The 14,125-nt window shown below is 51.5% G+C and overlaps 1 protein-coding gene across 1 annotated transcript in view; it reads left to right on the top strand.

The window, feature by feature from the left end:
* Positions 1-13,379, top strand: part of LOC144500865 (solute carrier family 2, facilitated glucose transporter member 9-like) — a 55,201-nt gene extending 41,822 nt beyond the window's left edge. The window contains exons 8-10 of the mRNA XM_078224338.1: positions 5,866-5,935; positions 8,842-8,969; positions 13,096-13,379. Of these exons, the coding sequence (XP_078080464.1) occupies positions 5,866-5,935; positions 8,842-8,969; positions 13,096-13,338 (441 nt within the window). The 3' untranslated portion in view covers positions 13,339-13,379. The remainder of the gene's footprint in view (positions 1-5,865; positions 5,936-8,841; positions 8,970-13,095) is intronic.
* Positions 13,380-14,125: the final 746 nt, after the last annotated feature.

The raw sequence follows: 14,125 nt of genomic DNA on the forward strand, positions 1-14,125 counted from the left end.
AGGAGCAGCCTGGGGAAGGTTTAAAAAGGGCTTACCTTGGAGGTTTCAGCCTCATTGTTCCATAGGAGCAGGCTGAGGGTAAGAAAGATTGTGTCTGCGTTTTATTTATTTATTTTTCAGTTAAATTTGGCTTAGAAATCGGAGGTTTTTTTCAAAACAGGGAGTAGGCCCAGGAGCAGCCTGGGGAAGGTTTTTTGGAGGGTTTAAAAGCAGGCCGCACTTTTGAGCGGGCAGAGTCTGGAGCAGGCAGCGGAGTGAGCAGGGAGCAGAGTGTGAGCTGTAAGGGCTTTGGCTCACAGGGCTTCGGCGAAGGCGAGGAAGGTTGTTTGCTTTTCTTCTGTTACACCCCCTTTTTTTGTTTTATCTCCCAAAAACTAAAAAGGACATGGCTGGTATGAGTGGGAGGCCAGTATACTGCATTCGGTGTGGGATGTGGGAGTTCCTGGAGACAACTTGCCTCCCGGAAGTCCATATCTGTGCCAGATGCGTGGAACTGCAACTCCTGAAGGATCGTGTAAGGGAGCTGGAGCTGAGGCTCGATGAACTCAGTTTAGTTAGGGAAAATGAGAGATTAATAGATAAAAGTTATAGTGAGGTAGTGACACCAGGGTCTTGGAAGGAAGGCACGTGGGTCACAGTTAGGAGGGGTAATAGTCAGAAGGGTGATGTGCCAGAAAGTACCCCAGTGGCAGTCTCCCATAAACGAAAGGGATGGGCAACAGATGGGAGAAGGGAAGGGAGTGAGCAGTCTGTGGAGGGATCCCCTGTGGTTGTCCCCCTCCAAAATAGGTATATTGTTTTGGATTCTGTGGAGGGGGATGACCCTCCAGGGGTAAGCCACGAGGACCAGATCGCCTCCACAGAGACAGGCTCAGGGGTCCGGAAGGGAAAGAAGGGGTTTAGGAGAGCGATAGTTGTGGGGGACGCAATGGTTAGAGGCACGGACAGGCGGTTCTGTGGGAGTGAACGAGAATCCAGGATGGTAGTCTGCCTCCCTGGTGCCGGGGTACTGGATGTCTCCGAGAGGGTAGGAAGCATATTTAAAAAGGAAGGTAGTCCAACGGATGTGATTATACACATTGGTGAAAATGATGTAGGTAGGAAGAGCAGGGGGGTCATACGAGAGAAATTCAGGGAGTTGGGTGCTAGGCTAAAAAGTAAGGCCTCCAGGGTAGCAATCTCTGGACTGCTCCCGGTGTCGAGTGCAAGTGAGGCTCGGAACAGGGAGATTCTACAGTTGAACGCGTGGCTAAAGGACTGGTGCAAGAGGGAGGGTTTTAAATTCATAGATAACTGGGAAATCTTCAAGTCAGGATGGCAACTGTACAGAAAGGATGGGTTACACCTTAACTGGAAGGGAGCAAATATCCTGGCTGGGAGTTATGCTGGAGTGTTTCGGCAGGATTTAAACTAGTGTGGCAGGGGGGTGTGGAACAAAACAGTAGGTCAGTAAATACTGAGGCTGGGGTTGAGCTGGGGGCCAGGGCAAGGCTAGCTAAGAAGAGGAGCACTCTGGAGGAGGATGACCTGAGTGGGCCTGGAGGTCTGGAGTGCATCTGCTTCAATGCGAGGAGCGTAACGGGTAAAACAGACGAACTTAGGGCCTTAATGCTTATGCGGAATTTGGATGTGGTTGCCGTGACGGAAACTTGGTTAAAAGAAGGACAGGACTGGCAGCTGAATATTCCGGGGTATCAGTGTTTTAGGCGAGACAGAGGAGGGGCTAAAAAAGGTGGGGGAGTAGCGATATTAGTTAAGGAGCATATTACCGCGGTGCAGAGGGTAGACAACTTAGAGGGGTCATGTACTGAGTCTCTGTGGGTGGAACTCAGAAACAGGAAGGGTGCAGTCACTATGCTGGGGGTGTACTACAGACCACCCAACAGCCCACGGGAAGTGGAGGAAAGGTTATGTCAGGAGATTCTGGATAGGTGCAGAAAAAATAGGGTTGTTGTAGTGGGTGACTTTAATTTCCCTGGCACAGACTGGAAAGTGCTTAGAGCTGGGGGTCCGGACGGGGAGGAATTTGTAAAATGCGTACTGGAAGGTTCTTTGGAACAGTATGTAGATAGCCCGACTAGAGAGGGGGCTATACTGGACCTAGTTCTGGGAAATGAGCCCGGTCAGGTCGTCAAAGTTTCGGTTGGGGAACATGTGGCAAATAGTGACCACAACTCTGTTAACTTTAGGATAGTAATGGACAAGGATGAGTGCTGTCCTACGGGCAGGGTGCTAAATTGGGGGAAGGCTAACTATAGCCGGATTAGGCAGGAATTGGTGGATGTTGATTGGGAGAGGATGTTCGAGGGTAAGTCCGCGTCTGGCATGTGGGAGTCTTTTAAGGAACTATTGATAAGGCTGCAGGATAGGCATGTGCCTGTAAAAAGGAAAGATAGGAAAGGTAGGATTCGAGAGCCCGTGGATAACCAGGGAAATTGAGGATCTGATTAAAATGAAAAGGGAGGCGTACGTTAAGTCCAGGCAACTGAAAACAGATGGAGCTCTGGAGGAATACAGAGAGAGTAGGAAAGAACTCAAACGGGGAGTTAGAAGGGCAAAAAGAAGTCACGAGATGTTCTTGGCAGGCAGGATTAAGGAGAATCCTAAGGCATTCTATTCATACGTTAGGAACAAAAGAGTTGTCAGGGAGAAAATCGAACCTCTCAGGGACAAAGGAGGGGAATTATGCTTAGAACCCAAGGGAATAGGGGAGTTCCTAAATGAATACTTTGCATCGGTATTCACGAAGGAGAGGGGCGTGTTAACCGGGAGTGTCTCGGAGGGAGGTGTTGACCCGTTAGAGAAAATCTCCATTACAAGAGAGGAAGTGTTAGGTTTTTTAGGGAACATTAAAACTGACAAAGCCCCAGGGCCTGATGGCATCTATCCTCGACTGCTCAGGGAGACAAGAGATGAAATTGCTGGGCCTCTGACGGAAATCTTTGTCGCTTCTTTGGACACGGGTGAGGTCCCTGAGGATTGGAGGATAGCGAATGTGGTCCCGTTGTCTAAGAAGAGTAGCAGGGATAACCCAGGAAATTATAGGCCGGTGAGCTTGACGTCCGTGGTAGGGAAGTTGTTGGAGAGGATTCTTAGAGACAGGATGTATGTGCATTTAGAACGGAACAATCTCATTAGTGACAGACAGCATGGTTTTGTAAGAGGGAGGTCGTGCCTTACAAATTTGGTGGAGTTTTTTGAGGAAGTGACAAAAACGGTTGATGAAGGAAGGGCCGTGGATGTCGTCTATATGGATTTCAGTAAGGCATTTGACAAAGTCCCACATGGCAGGTTGGTTAAGAAGGTTAAGGCTCATGGGATACAAGGAGAAGTGGCTCGATGGGTGGAGAACTGGCTTGGCCATAGGAGACAGAGGGTAGTGGTCGAAGGGTATTTTTCCGGCTGGAGATCTGTGACCAGTGGTGTTCCGCAGGGCTCTGTACTGGGTCCTCTGCTATTTGTGATATATATAAATGATTTGGAAGAAGGTGGAACTGGTGTAATCAGCAGTTTGCGGATGACACGAAGATGGCTGGACTTGCGGATAGCGAAGAGCATTGTCGGGCAATACAGCAGGATATAGATAGGCTGGAAAATTGGGCGGAGAGGTGGCAGATGGAGTTTAATCCGGATAAATGTGAAGTGATGCATTTTGGAAGAAATAATGTAAGGAGGAGTTATACAATAAATGGCAGAGTCATCAGGAGTATAGAAACACAGAGGGACCTAGGTGTGCAAGTCCACAAATCCTTGAAAGTGGCAACACAGGTGGAGAAGGTGGTGAGGAAGGCATATGGTATGCTTGCCTTTATAGGACGGGGTATAGAGTATAAAAGCTGGAGTCTGATGATGCAGCTGTATAGAACGCTGGTTAGGCCACATTTGGAGTACTGCGTCCAGTTCTGGTCGCCGCACTACCAGAAGGACGTGGAGGCGTTAGAGAGAGTGCAGAGAAGGTTTACCAGGATGTTGCCTGGTATGGAGGGTCTTAGCTATGAGGAGAGATTGGGTAAACTGGGGTTGTTCTCCCTGGAAAGACGGAGAATGAGGGGAGATCTAATAGAGGTGTACAAGGTTATGAAGGGTATAGATAGGGTGAACAGTGGGAAGCTTTTTCCCAGGTCGGAGGTGACGATCACGAGGGGTCACGGGCTCAAGGTGAGAGGGGCGAAGTATAACTCAGATATCAGAGGGACTTTTTTTACACAGAGGGTGGTGGGGGCCTGGAATGCGCTGCCAAGTAGGGTGGTGGAGGCAGGCATGCTGACATCGTTTAAGACTTACCTGGATAGTCACATGAGCAGTCTGGGAATGGAGGGATACAAACGATTGGTCTAGTTGGACCAAGGAGCGGCACAGGCTTGGAGGGCCGAAGGGCCTGTTTCCTGTGCTGTACTGTTCTTTGTTCTTTGTTCTGATTTGTGCTCCTTAAGCACCTTGGGACAATTAACCATGTGACAGGCGACAATTAAATGCAAGTTGATGTTGTTGCTGAAGAGCTGGTTAATCAATGAGCTACAGGAACAATGCAAGGTTCAGGTCGAGCTGATTCCACGCTGAGATCAGTGGAGGATTCTGCAGAGATTTCCTGGAACCCGAGACAAACAATCAGACAATATATCTTCCTATTTATAAAATATTGCAATGTGAGGATTGATTGAGAGTCTGGTTGAATTCAGTTGGGTAATGATGAGTGCTGTTGGTTGGACGGCAGTCTGGATGATGACTCAATGCTGGGATTGAGGACAGGTAATAAAACCTCCATATATCAATGTTCATCTAAACAGTGGCCCCACTGTCAGAGGGTCAGTACTGAGGGAGTGCCGCACTGTCAGAGGGTCAGGACTGAGGGAGTGCCGCACTGTCAGAGGGTCAGTACTGAGGGAGTGCTGCACTGTCAGAGGGTCAGTACTGAGGGAGTGCTGCACTGTCAGAGGGTCAGTACTGAGGGAGTGCTGCACTGTCAGAGGGTCAGTACTGAGGGAGTGCCGCACTGTCAGAGGGTCAGTTCTGAGGGAGTGCTGCACTGTCAGAGGGTCAGGACTGAGGGAGTGCTGCACTGTCAGAGGGTCAGTTCTGAGGGAGTGCTGCACTGTCAGAGGGTCAGGACTGAGGGAGTGCCGCACTGTCAGAGGGTCAGTACTGAGGGAGTGCTGCACTGTCAGAGGGTCAGTTCTGAGGGAGTGCTGCACTGTCAGAGGGTCAGTACTGAGGGAGTGCCGCACTGTCAGAGGGTCAGTTCTGAGGAAGTGCTGCACTGTCAGAGGGTCAGTTCTGAGGAAGTGCTGCACTGTCAGAGGGTCAGTTCTGAGGGAGTGCTGCACTGTCAGAGGGTCAGTTCTGAGGGAGTGCTGCACTGTCAGAGGGTCAGTGCTGAGGGAGTGCCGCACTGTCAGAGGGTCAGTACTGAGGGAGTGCCGCACTGTCAGAGGGTCTGTACTGAGGGAATGCTGCATTGTTGGATTTCCATAATTTGGGTTCAGTATTAAACCAAAGCCCTGTGTGCTATCTCCAGTAGGTGTAAGAATTCCTGAGGCATCACTGGCAAGATGATGATGGGAAGTTTTCCACATGTCCCCGCATATATTTACCGTTTGGCGAACAACACAAAAGCAAATTGTCTGGTCATTTATCACATTGCTGTTTCTGGGATCTTGCTGTGTGTGAGTTGAATCCTGTGTTTCCAAAATGCAACAGTGACTACACTTCAGAAATGTATTTCACCGGTTGTGACGCGGTTTTTAATATCCTGAGATGGTGAAAGGCGTCACAGAAATAAAGGGCTTTGTTTTCTTATTTTGCAATGTATGTTTTCCTCCAACACTGAGACTGCATTGACTGCGTGCTGTACTGCTGTGCTGGCAGGTTCCGTGGATGCACTATGCCAGCGTTGCCTGTGTTGTGGGGATCATCGCTGGATTCTGTGTCGGACCAGGTATGGAAAGAGCTTCTCTCCGTGTAGACATGTGACCTGTCCGTCTGCTGCTCAGACTATCATCCAGGTTGTGTTGCCTCAGACTGAACCGTCCCTGCTCTCTCCTGGCAACCCTCTCAGCCTCCAACACCTGGAAACTTTCCAGCTTCCAAAACTCGGGTTTGCTTAATTTTTAAAATTATTTGGAAAACGCTCCATGGTCTCACCCTTCCCCGTCTCTATCGTCTCCTCCAGTCCCACAACCTCCTCCCCAGATATAACCCTCTCCCCTAACTCTGGCCTTCTGTGCATCTCCGCTGTTGATTTCCACTCCATCTGATGAAGGAGCAGCGTTCCGAAAGCTAGTGGTATTTGCTACCAAGTAAACCTGTTGGACTTCAACCTGGTGTTGTTAAAACTCTTACTGTATCTCCGCTGTTACCAGCTGTGCCTTCAGTTGCCTCTTTAATCATCCATCCTACTCGCTCCCGATGTGGTTTGGCTTTATAACACTGCTGTGGAACTCCTTTCAATGAGTTACTTCGTGAAAGGTGCTATATAAATGAAAATCATTGTTGCTGAATAGTCTAACTGGTCAGATGGATCCAATCTCTGTAATGTGCTTCATAGAAGCATTATCAAACAAAACCGTAGTCCCAGAATCATAGAATCCCTATGTTGCAGAAGGAGGCCATTCGGCCCATCGAGTCTTCACTGACCACAATCCCACCCAGGCCCTATTCCCATAATCCCATGCATTTACCCTGCTAATCCCCTGACACTAAGAGGCAATTTAGCATGGCCAATCAACCTAAACCCACACATCTTTGGACCGTGGGAGGAAACCGGAGCACCCGGAGGAAACCCACGCAGACACAGAGAGAACATGCAGACTCCGCACAGACAGTGACCCAAGCCCAGAATTGAACCCGGGTCCCTGGCGTTGTGAGGCCACTGTGCCACCGTGCCACGCAAAATCCCATAAGGTTTAAGAAGCATAAAGAGGAGAGAGAGGTAGAGGTGGTGAGGCTTTGGGAAGGAATTCCAGAGCTGGGGACCCATGCAGCTTCATACCAATGGAGGAGCGATGGAAATCGCTGTCCTCCAGTTTAGTGTCTTTATCTGAGAGCTGACCCCTCCAATGTACTGGAGACCCTCCCTCACTGGAGTCTGGAGCAAGGATCATACTCATCTATGCTGAGAGAAAGCAGCACACACCATGCTGACCTGGTGACCATGGGGGCGAGGGTGGGGGGGGGGGGGGGGGGGGGGTGGGGAAGGGGGTGGTATTTGATTTTGCAGCACTGGAGCCTTTCACCTCCATGGACCCCCTTAAAAACGTTACCCTCCCAAACTGATTGTGGAACCGAGGTTGTGGAGCAGTAACGAGTTGTGAGTGAGCAGGAGCGCAGTGGGAATGATAAATGTGAGTCTTGGCATTTTAGGTATTTGATTTATTGGTCTTGTCCATGAAGAATATATTCCATTTACAACAGAGAATGTATTCAGTGTAATTACATCTTTAATTAGTACTTTTCATGCATCATTGTATATAAACAATGATGAATATATCTTCCCTGTTATTCTTAATGAACAATGGCGCTCAACTCTGAGTTCAGATCCATTTTATCACATTAAGCTCTGTCATGGCCATTATGCAAAAATAATGCAAATCTGCACTAAATTGTTCCTAAACGCATCCTCTGAGTATTAGATTAGATTCTATCGCCATCCCTATTTAAGTAAATGGCGAAGCAAGCCAAGCATTGGAACATACGACACAGCAGATGACATTTAATTTTTACATTTCAATCTTCACTCTCTGCTTGCAGTGGGACAGGTCTGTGGAGCAGCCGGGGGTGGAGGGGCCCTGGCCGACGGGGGGATTTCTGGGTCAGGGGGACAGAGGGAACTCACACCGTCTTTCACCTAGCCCTGCCCTGCACCGGGCTGGCACTGGGAGCAGGAGGTTATTGAGAATACATCCTGCTTGGATTTGGAAAGGTCACGCCTGCGCAGGTTGTGAGAATGTGTACAATGCTGTAGTTTCTTCAAGATTTGTGCAAATAGAACAAAATAGCACATTGGCACCGATTGCTCTTGTAAACTAACTAACTTCTTCCTCTCTCTCCTTATCTTCCCCCGTCCCACGTTCTTGAGGATGTATTTCTCTCTCTCACACCTGCCTGCTGTTCTTCCTGTTTCTGTCTGACTCTCACTCTTTCACTCTCTACCCCAATCGGTCTATCATCAATTTTCCATTTGCCCTATCACATCTGTATGATCACTTTCATCATTGCTATAACTCTTATCTTTCTCTCTATTTAACTTCCTCTCTCCCTATCACGCTCAATTTCTATCTCTCTCCCTCTCTGTATCCCTTATCCTCTCTATTCTCTTTTTCTGTTTCTCCCTCTTTCTCTCATTGTCTTCCCCATCTTTGTTTTCTCTCTCATTTGTTTACCCACTTTTACTCTCTCTATAACTATTTCCTTCTCTCTCTTCCACTTTCTCTCTCTCTTTTTTCTCAGTCCCTCCATTTCCCTCCCTCTCTCTCTCCCTCTCTCTCTCCCTCTCTCTCTCCCTCTCTCTCCCTCCCTCTCTCCCCCTCTCTCCCCCTCTCTCCCCCTCTCTCTCCCTCCCTCTCTCTTTCTCACTCCCCCTCTCTCTCCCTCTCCCTCCTTCTCTCCCACTCTCCCTCTCTCTCTCCCTCTCCCTCCCTCTCTCTTTCTCGCTCCTTTCTCTCTCTCTCTCTCTCCCTCTCTTTCCCTCTCTCCCTGTCTTTCTCTCTCTCCTGCTCTCCCTCGCTCTCTCCCCCTCTCTTTCCTTCTTTCTCCCTCTCCCTCTCTGCCTCCCCCTCTCTCCCCCTCTCTCTCTCACTCCCCCTCTCTCTCCCCCTCCCTCCCTCGGTGACTCTGTGGGTACAGCGGGGGTTCCCTTTCTCATGACCGCTGAGCTCTTTACCCAGTCGCATCGTCCAGCTGCTTACATCATCGGAGGGGCCCTCAACTGGCTGTCGAATTTCACTGTAGGTTTTGTATTCCCGTTTCTTCAGGTGCGTACAGCAGCAGCATTCCATATTCAACCCAAACCAGCTGCTTTCAACAATCTAATACACATTATATCATCAAAACGAGGGAGTGTTCAACACAACACCACATGCTGCATTATCAAATGTTAGGTACAATTATACCCAGTAAAACATGGTGCGGCACTCCCTCAGTACTGACCCTCTGACAGTGTGGCACTCCCTCAGTACTGACCCTCTGACAATGCAGCACTCCCTCAGTACTGACCCTCTGACAGTGCAGCACTCCCTCAGTACTGACCCTCTGACAGTGCAGCACTCCCTCAGTACTGACCCTCTGACAGTGCGGCATTCCCTCAGCACTGACCCTCTGACAGTGCGGCACTCCCTCAGTACTGACCCTCTGACAGTGCAGCACTCCCTCAGTACTGACTCTCTGACAGTGCGGCACTCCCTCAGTACTGACCCTCTGACAGTGCGGCACTCCCTCAGTACTGACCCTCTGACAGTGCAGCACTCCCTCAGTACTGACCCTCTGACAGTGCAGCACTCCCTCAGTACTGACCCTCTGACAGTGCGGCATTCCCTCAGCACTGACCCTCTGACAGTGCGGCACTCCCTCAGTACTGACCCTCTGACAGTGCAGCACTCCCTCAGTACTGACTCTCTGACAGTGCGGCATTCCCTCAGTACTGACCCTCTGACAGTGCGGCACTCCCTCAGTACTGACCCTCTGACAGTGCGGCACTCCCTCAGTACTGACCCTCTGACAGTGCGGCACTCCCTCAGTACTGACCCTCTGACAGTGCGGCACTCCCTCAGTACTGACCCTCTGACAGTGCGGCACTCCCTCAGTACTGACCCTCTGACAGTCCGGCACTCCCTCAGTACTGACCCTCTGACAGTGCAGCACTCCCTCAGTACTGACCCTCTGACAGTGCGGCACTCCCTCAGTACTGACCCTCTGACAGTGCGGCACTCCCTCAGTACTGACCCTCTGACAGTCCGGCACTCCCTCAGTACTGACCCTCTGACAGTGCAGCGCTCCCTCAGTACTGACCCTCTGACAGTGCAGCACTCCCCCAGTACTGACCCTCTGACAGTGCAGCACTCTCTCAGTTCTGACCCTCTGACACTGCGGCACTCCCTGAGTACTGACCCTCTGACAGTGCAGCACTCCCTCGGAACTGACCCTCTGACAGTGCAGCACTCCCTCAGTACTGACCCTCTGACAGTGCGGCGCTCCCTCAGTACTGACCCTCTGACGGTTCAGCGCTCCCTTAGTACTGACCCTCCGACAGTGCGGCACTCCCTCAGTACTGACTCTCTGACAGTGCAGCACTACCTCAATACTGACCCTCTGACAGTGCGGCACTCCCTCAGTACTGACCCTCTGACAGTGCGACACTGCCTCAGTACTGACCCTCTGACAGTGCAGCGCTCCCTTAGTACTGACCCTCCGACTTTGCGGCACTCCCTCAGTACTGACCCTCTGACAGTGCAGCACCCCCCCAGGTACTGCATCTCTGACAGTGCAGCACTCCCTGAGTACTGACCCTCTGACAGTGCAGCACTCCTTCAGTACTGACCCTCTGACAGTGCAGCACTCCCTCAGTACTGAATCTCTGACAGTGCAGCACTCCCTGAGCACTGACCCTCTGACAGTGCAGCACTCCCTCAGTACTGACCCTCGGACAGTGCGGCGCTCCGTCAGTACTGACCCTCTGACAGTGCGGCGCTCCCTTAGTACTGACCCTCTGACAGTGCGGCATTCCCTCAGCACTGACCCTCTGACAGTGCGGCACTCTCTCAGTACTGACCCTCTGACAGTGCAGCACTCCCTCAGAACTGACCCTCTGACAGTGCAGCACTCCCTCAGTACTGAATCTCTGACAGTGCGGCACTCCCTCAGTACTGACCCTCTGACAGTGCGGCACTCCCTCAGTACTGACCCTCTGACAGTGCAGCACTCCCTCAGTACTGACCCTCTGACAATGCAGCACTCCCTCAGTACTGACCCTCTGACAGTGCAGAACCCCCTCAGTACTGACCCTCTGACAGTGCAGAACTCCCTCAGTACTGACCCTCTGACAGTGCGGCACTCTCTCAGCACTGACCCTCGGACAGTGCGGCACTCCCTCAGTACTGAATCTCTGACAGTGCAGCACTCCCTCAGTACTGACACTCTGACACTGCGGCACTCCCTCAGTACTGACCCTCTGACAGTGCAGCACTCTCTCAGTACTGACCCTCGGACAGTGCGGCGCTCCGTCAGTACTGACCCTCTGACAGTGCGGCGCTCCCTTAGTACTGACCCTCTGACAGTGCGGCATTCCCTCAGCACTGACCCTCTGACAGTGCGGCACTCTCTCAGTACTGACCCTCTGACAGTGCGACACTCCCTCAGAACTGACCCTCTGACAGTGCAGCACTCCCTCAGTACTGAATCTCTGACAGTGCGGCACTCCCTCAGTACTGACCCTCTGACAGTGCGGCACTCCCTCAGTACTGAATCTCTGACAGTGCGGCACTCCCTCAGCACTGACCCTCTGACAGTGCGGCACTCCCTCAGTACTGACCCTCTGACAGTGCAGCACTCCCTCAGTACTGACCCTCTGACAGTGCGGCACTCCCTCAGTACTGAATCTCTGACAGTGCAGCACTCCCTCAGTACTGAATCTCTGACAGTGCGGCACTCCCTCAGTACTGAATCCCTGACAGTGCAGCACTCCCTCAGTACTGACCCTCTGACAGTGCGGCACTCCCTCAGTACTGACCCTCTGACAGTGCGGCACTCCCTCAGTACTGACCCTCTGACAGTGCGGCACTCCCTCAGTACTGACCCTCTGACAGTGCGGCACTCCCTCAGTACTGACCCTCTGACAGTGCGGCACTCCCTCAGTACTGACCCTCTGACAGTGCGGCACTACCTCAGTACTGACCCTCTGACAGTGCGGCACTCCCTCAGTACTGACCCTCTGACAGTGCAGCACTCCCTCAGCACTAACCCTCTGACAGTGCGGCACTCCCTCAGTACTGAATCTCTGACAGTGCGGCACTCCCTCAGTACTGACCCTCTGACAGTGCGGCACTCCCTCAGTACTGATCCTCAGACAGTGCGGCACTCCCTCAGTACTGACCCTCTGACAGTGCGGCACTCCCTCAGTACTGACCCTCTGACAGTGCAGCACTCCCTCAGCACTAACCCTCTGACAGTGCAGCACTCCCCCAGTACTGACCCTCTGACAGTGCAGCACTCCCTCAGTACTGAATCTCTGACAGTGCGGCACTCCCTCAGTACTGAATCTCTGACAGTGCGGCACTCCCTCAGTACTGACCCTCTGACAGTGCGGCACTCCCTCAGTACTGACCCTCTGACAGTGCAGCACTCCCTCAGCACTGACCCTCTGACAGTGCGGCACTCCCTCAGTACTGAATCTCTGACAGTGCGGCACTCCCTCAGTACTGACCCTCTGACAGTGCGGCACTCCCTCAGTACCGACCCTCTGACAGTGCGGCACTCCCTCAGTACTGACCCTCTGACAGTGCGGCACTCCCTCAGTACTGACCCTCTGACAGTGCGGCACTCCCTCAGTACTGACCCTCTGACAGTGCGGCTCTCCCTCAGTACTGACCCTCTGACAGTGCGGCACTCCCTCAGTACTGACCCTCTAACAGTGCGGCACTCCCTCAGTACTGACCCTCTGACAGTGCGGCACTCCCTCAGTACTGACCCTCTGACAGTGCGGCACTCCCTCAGTACTGACCCTCTGACAGTGCGGCACTCCCTCAGTACTGACCCTCTGACAGTGCAGCACTCCCTCAGTACTGACCCTCTGACAGTGCGGCACTCCCTCAGTACTGACCCTCTGACAGTGCGGCACTCCCTCAGTACTGACCCTGTGACAGTGCAGCACTCCCTCAGTACCAGCATTGGCAATTTTGACCTGGTTTAAGGTTTAAAGTCCTTGAGCCGGGTTTGAGCCACAGCCTCCTCTGACAGTCTTACATCGGTTGATCTCGGATCTCTGACATTCCAGGTGGGGGGAGATTTTGTGGGTAGAATGGGGCAGGAGCCTTTACAAGTGCCCTCGCTTACCCCGTGGGTTCGAATGAGTGTGTAATTGGTCACATGTATTGTGTGTTTGTGCAGATGTCCGCTGGAGCTTACTGTTACCTGGTGTTTTGTGGGATCTGTTGGATTGTCGCTGTCTACGCCTATGTTGTGATCCCAGAGACCAGAAACAAAACCTTCATGGAGATCAGTCAGATGTTTTCCTCCAAGAACGCAGCCAGATATCACGCATCACTCGATGAGCTTCAGCTGAAGAAGTTTAAGGGATACGGAACCTTAGAAAATAGTTCGACACATTTTGAAAGTTCTAGATTTTTCTAGGAAACTTATTTTATGGATGAATAAAGTGCAGGAGGAATGGGCGGACCAGGCGATGCTTTCTTTTGTCTGATGTTTATGTTATTATTAATGGATAATTAACTCAGCATCCCAGAGTTCAACAAGATCTCTCTGGGTGTTGAAATGACCCTCCATTGGACCATCTCCATTCCTAACTCATTCTGCCTTCGGATCTCAAATACTAATGGGGTTCCAGCACCCACCTCCCTCCTCCAATCCCACAACATCTACAGGTTTTTACAATCCGCACACATCACCAAATCACTGCTCCATGGCTCTCCTTCATGTTCGGACTCTTGCTTTCGAGACAGACTGTTGGGAGCTCAATCCGCAGCAAGCCAGCGATGACCCGGTCCCATGAATGAAAGAAGTTTTTTTTCTAAAAACCACTCCAGAGACCTGAGGCACATAGTCCGAGCTAACACTCCCGTTACCAGACCAAAAGAGTGAGTGCAGCACTGTCAGAGGTGCTGACTTTCTGATGAGATGTTAAGCCAAGGCCCTGCCAGCCTTCTCAGTTAGATGACGTGATCCTCAATGTGAGGGTCTGTCATTGATGATGACATTGGTGACAAAAAGAGAGCAGTCACACGGCCACCGTTCTGGAGAATAACATGGGAGTTATCTCCAGTGACCCGGCTATGTCATATCCCTCAACCAATATCACTGCAACCCAATACATACCAATGTATCCACCCTGTTGTCTGTATCATAGGAAACAGAGTCCCAATCCCCTTTCACCTGTACTCAGTGGTCCACATTGGCTCCC

The sequence above is a fragment of the Mustelus asterias genome, chromosome 11 (assembly GCF_964213995.1).
Source record: "Mustelus asterias chromosome 11, sMusAst1.hap1.1, whole genome shotgun sequence".
In the NCBI taxonomy this organism is placed as follows: Eukaryota; Metazoa; Chordata; class Chondrichthyes; order Carcharhiniformes; family Triakidae; genus Mustelus; species Mustelus asterias.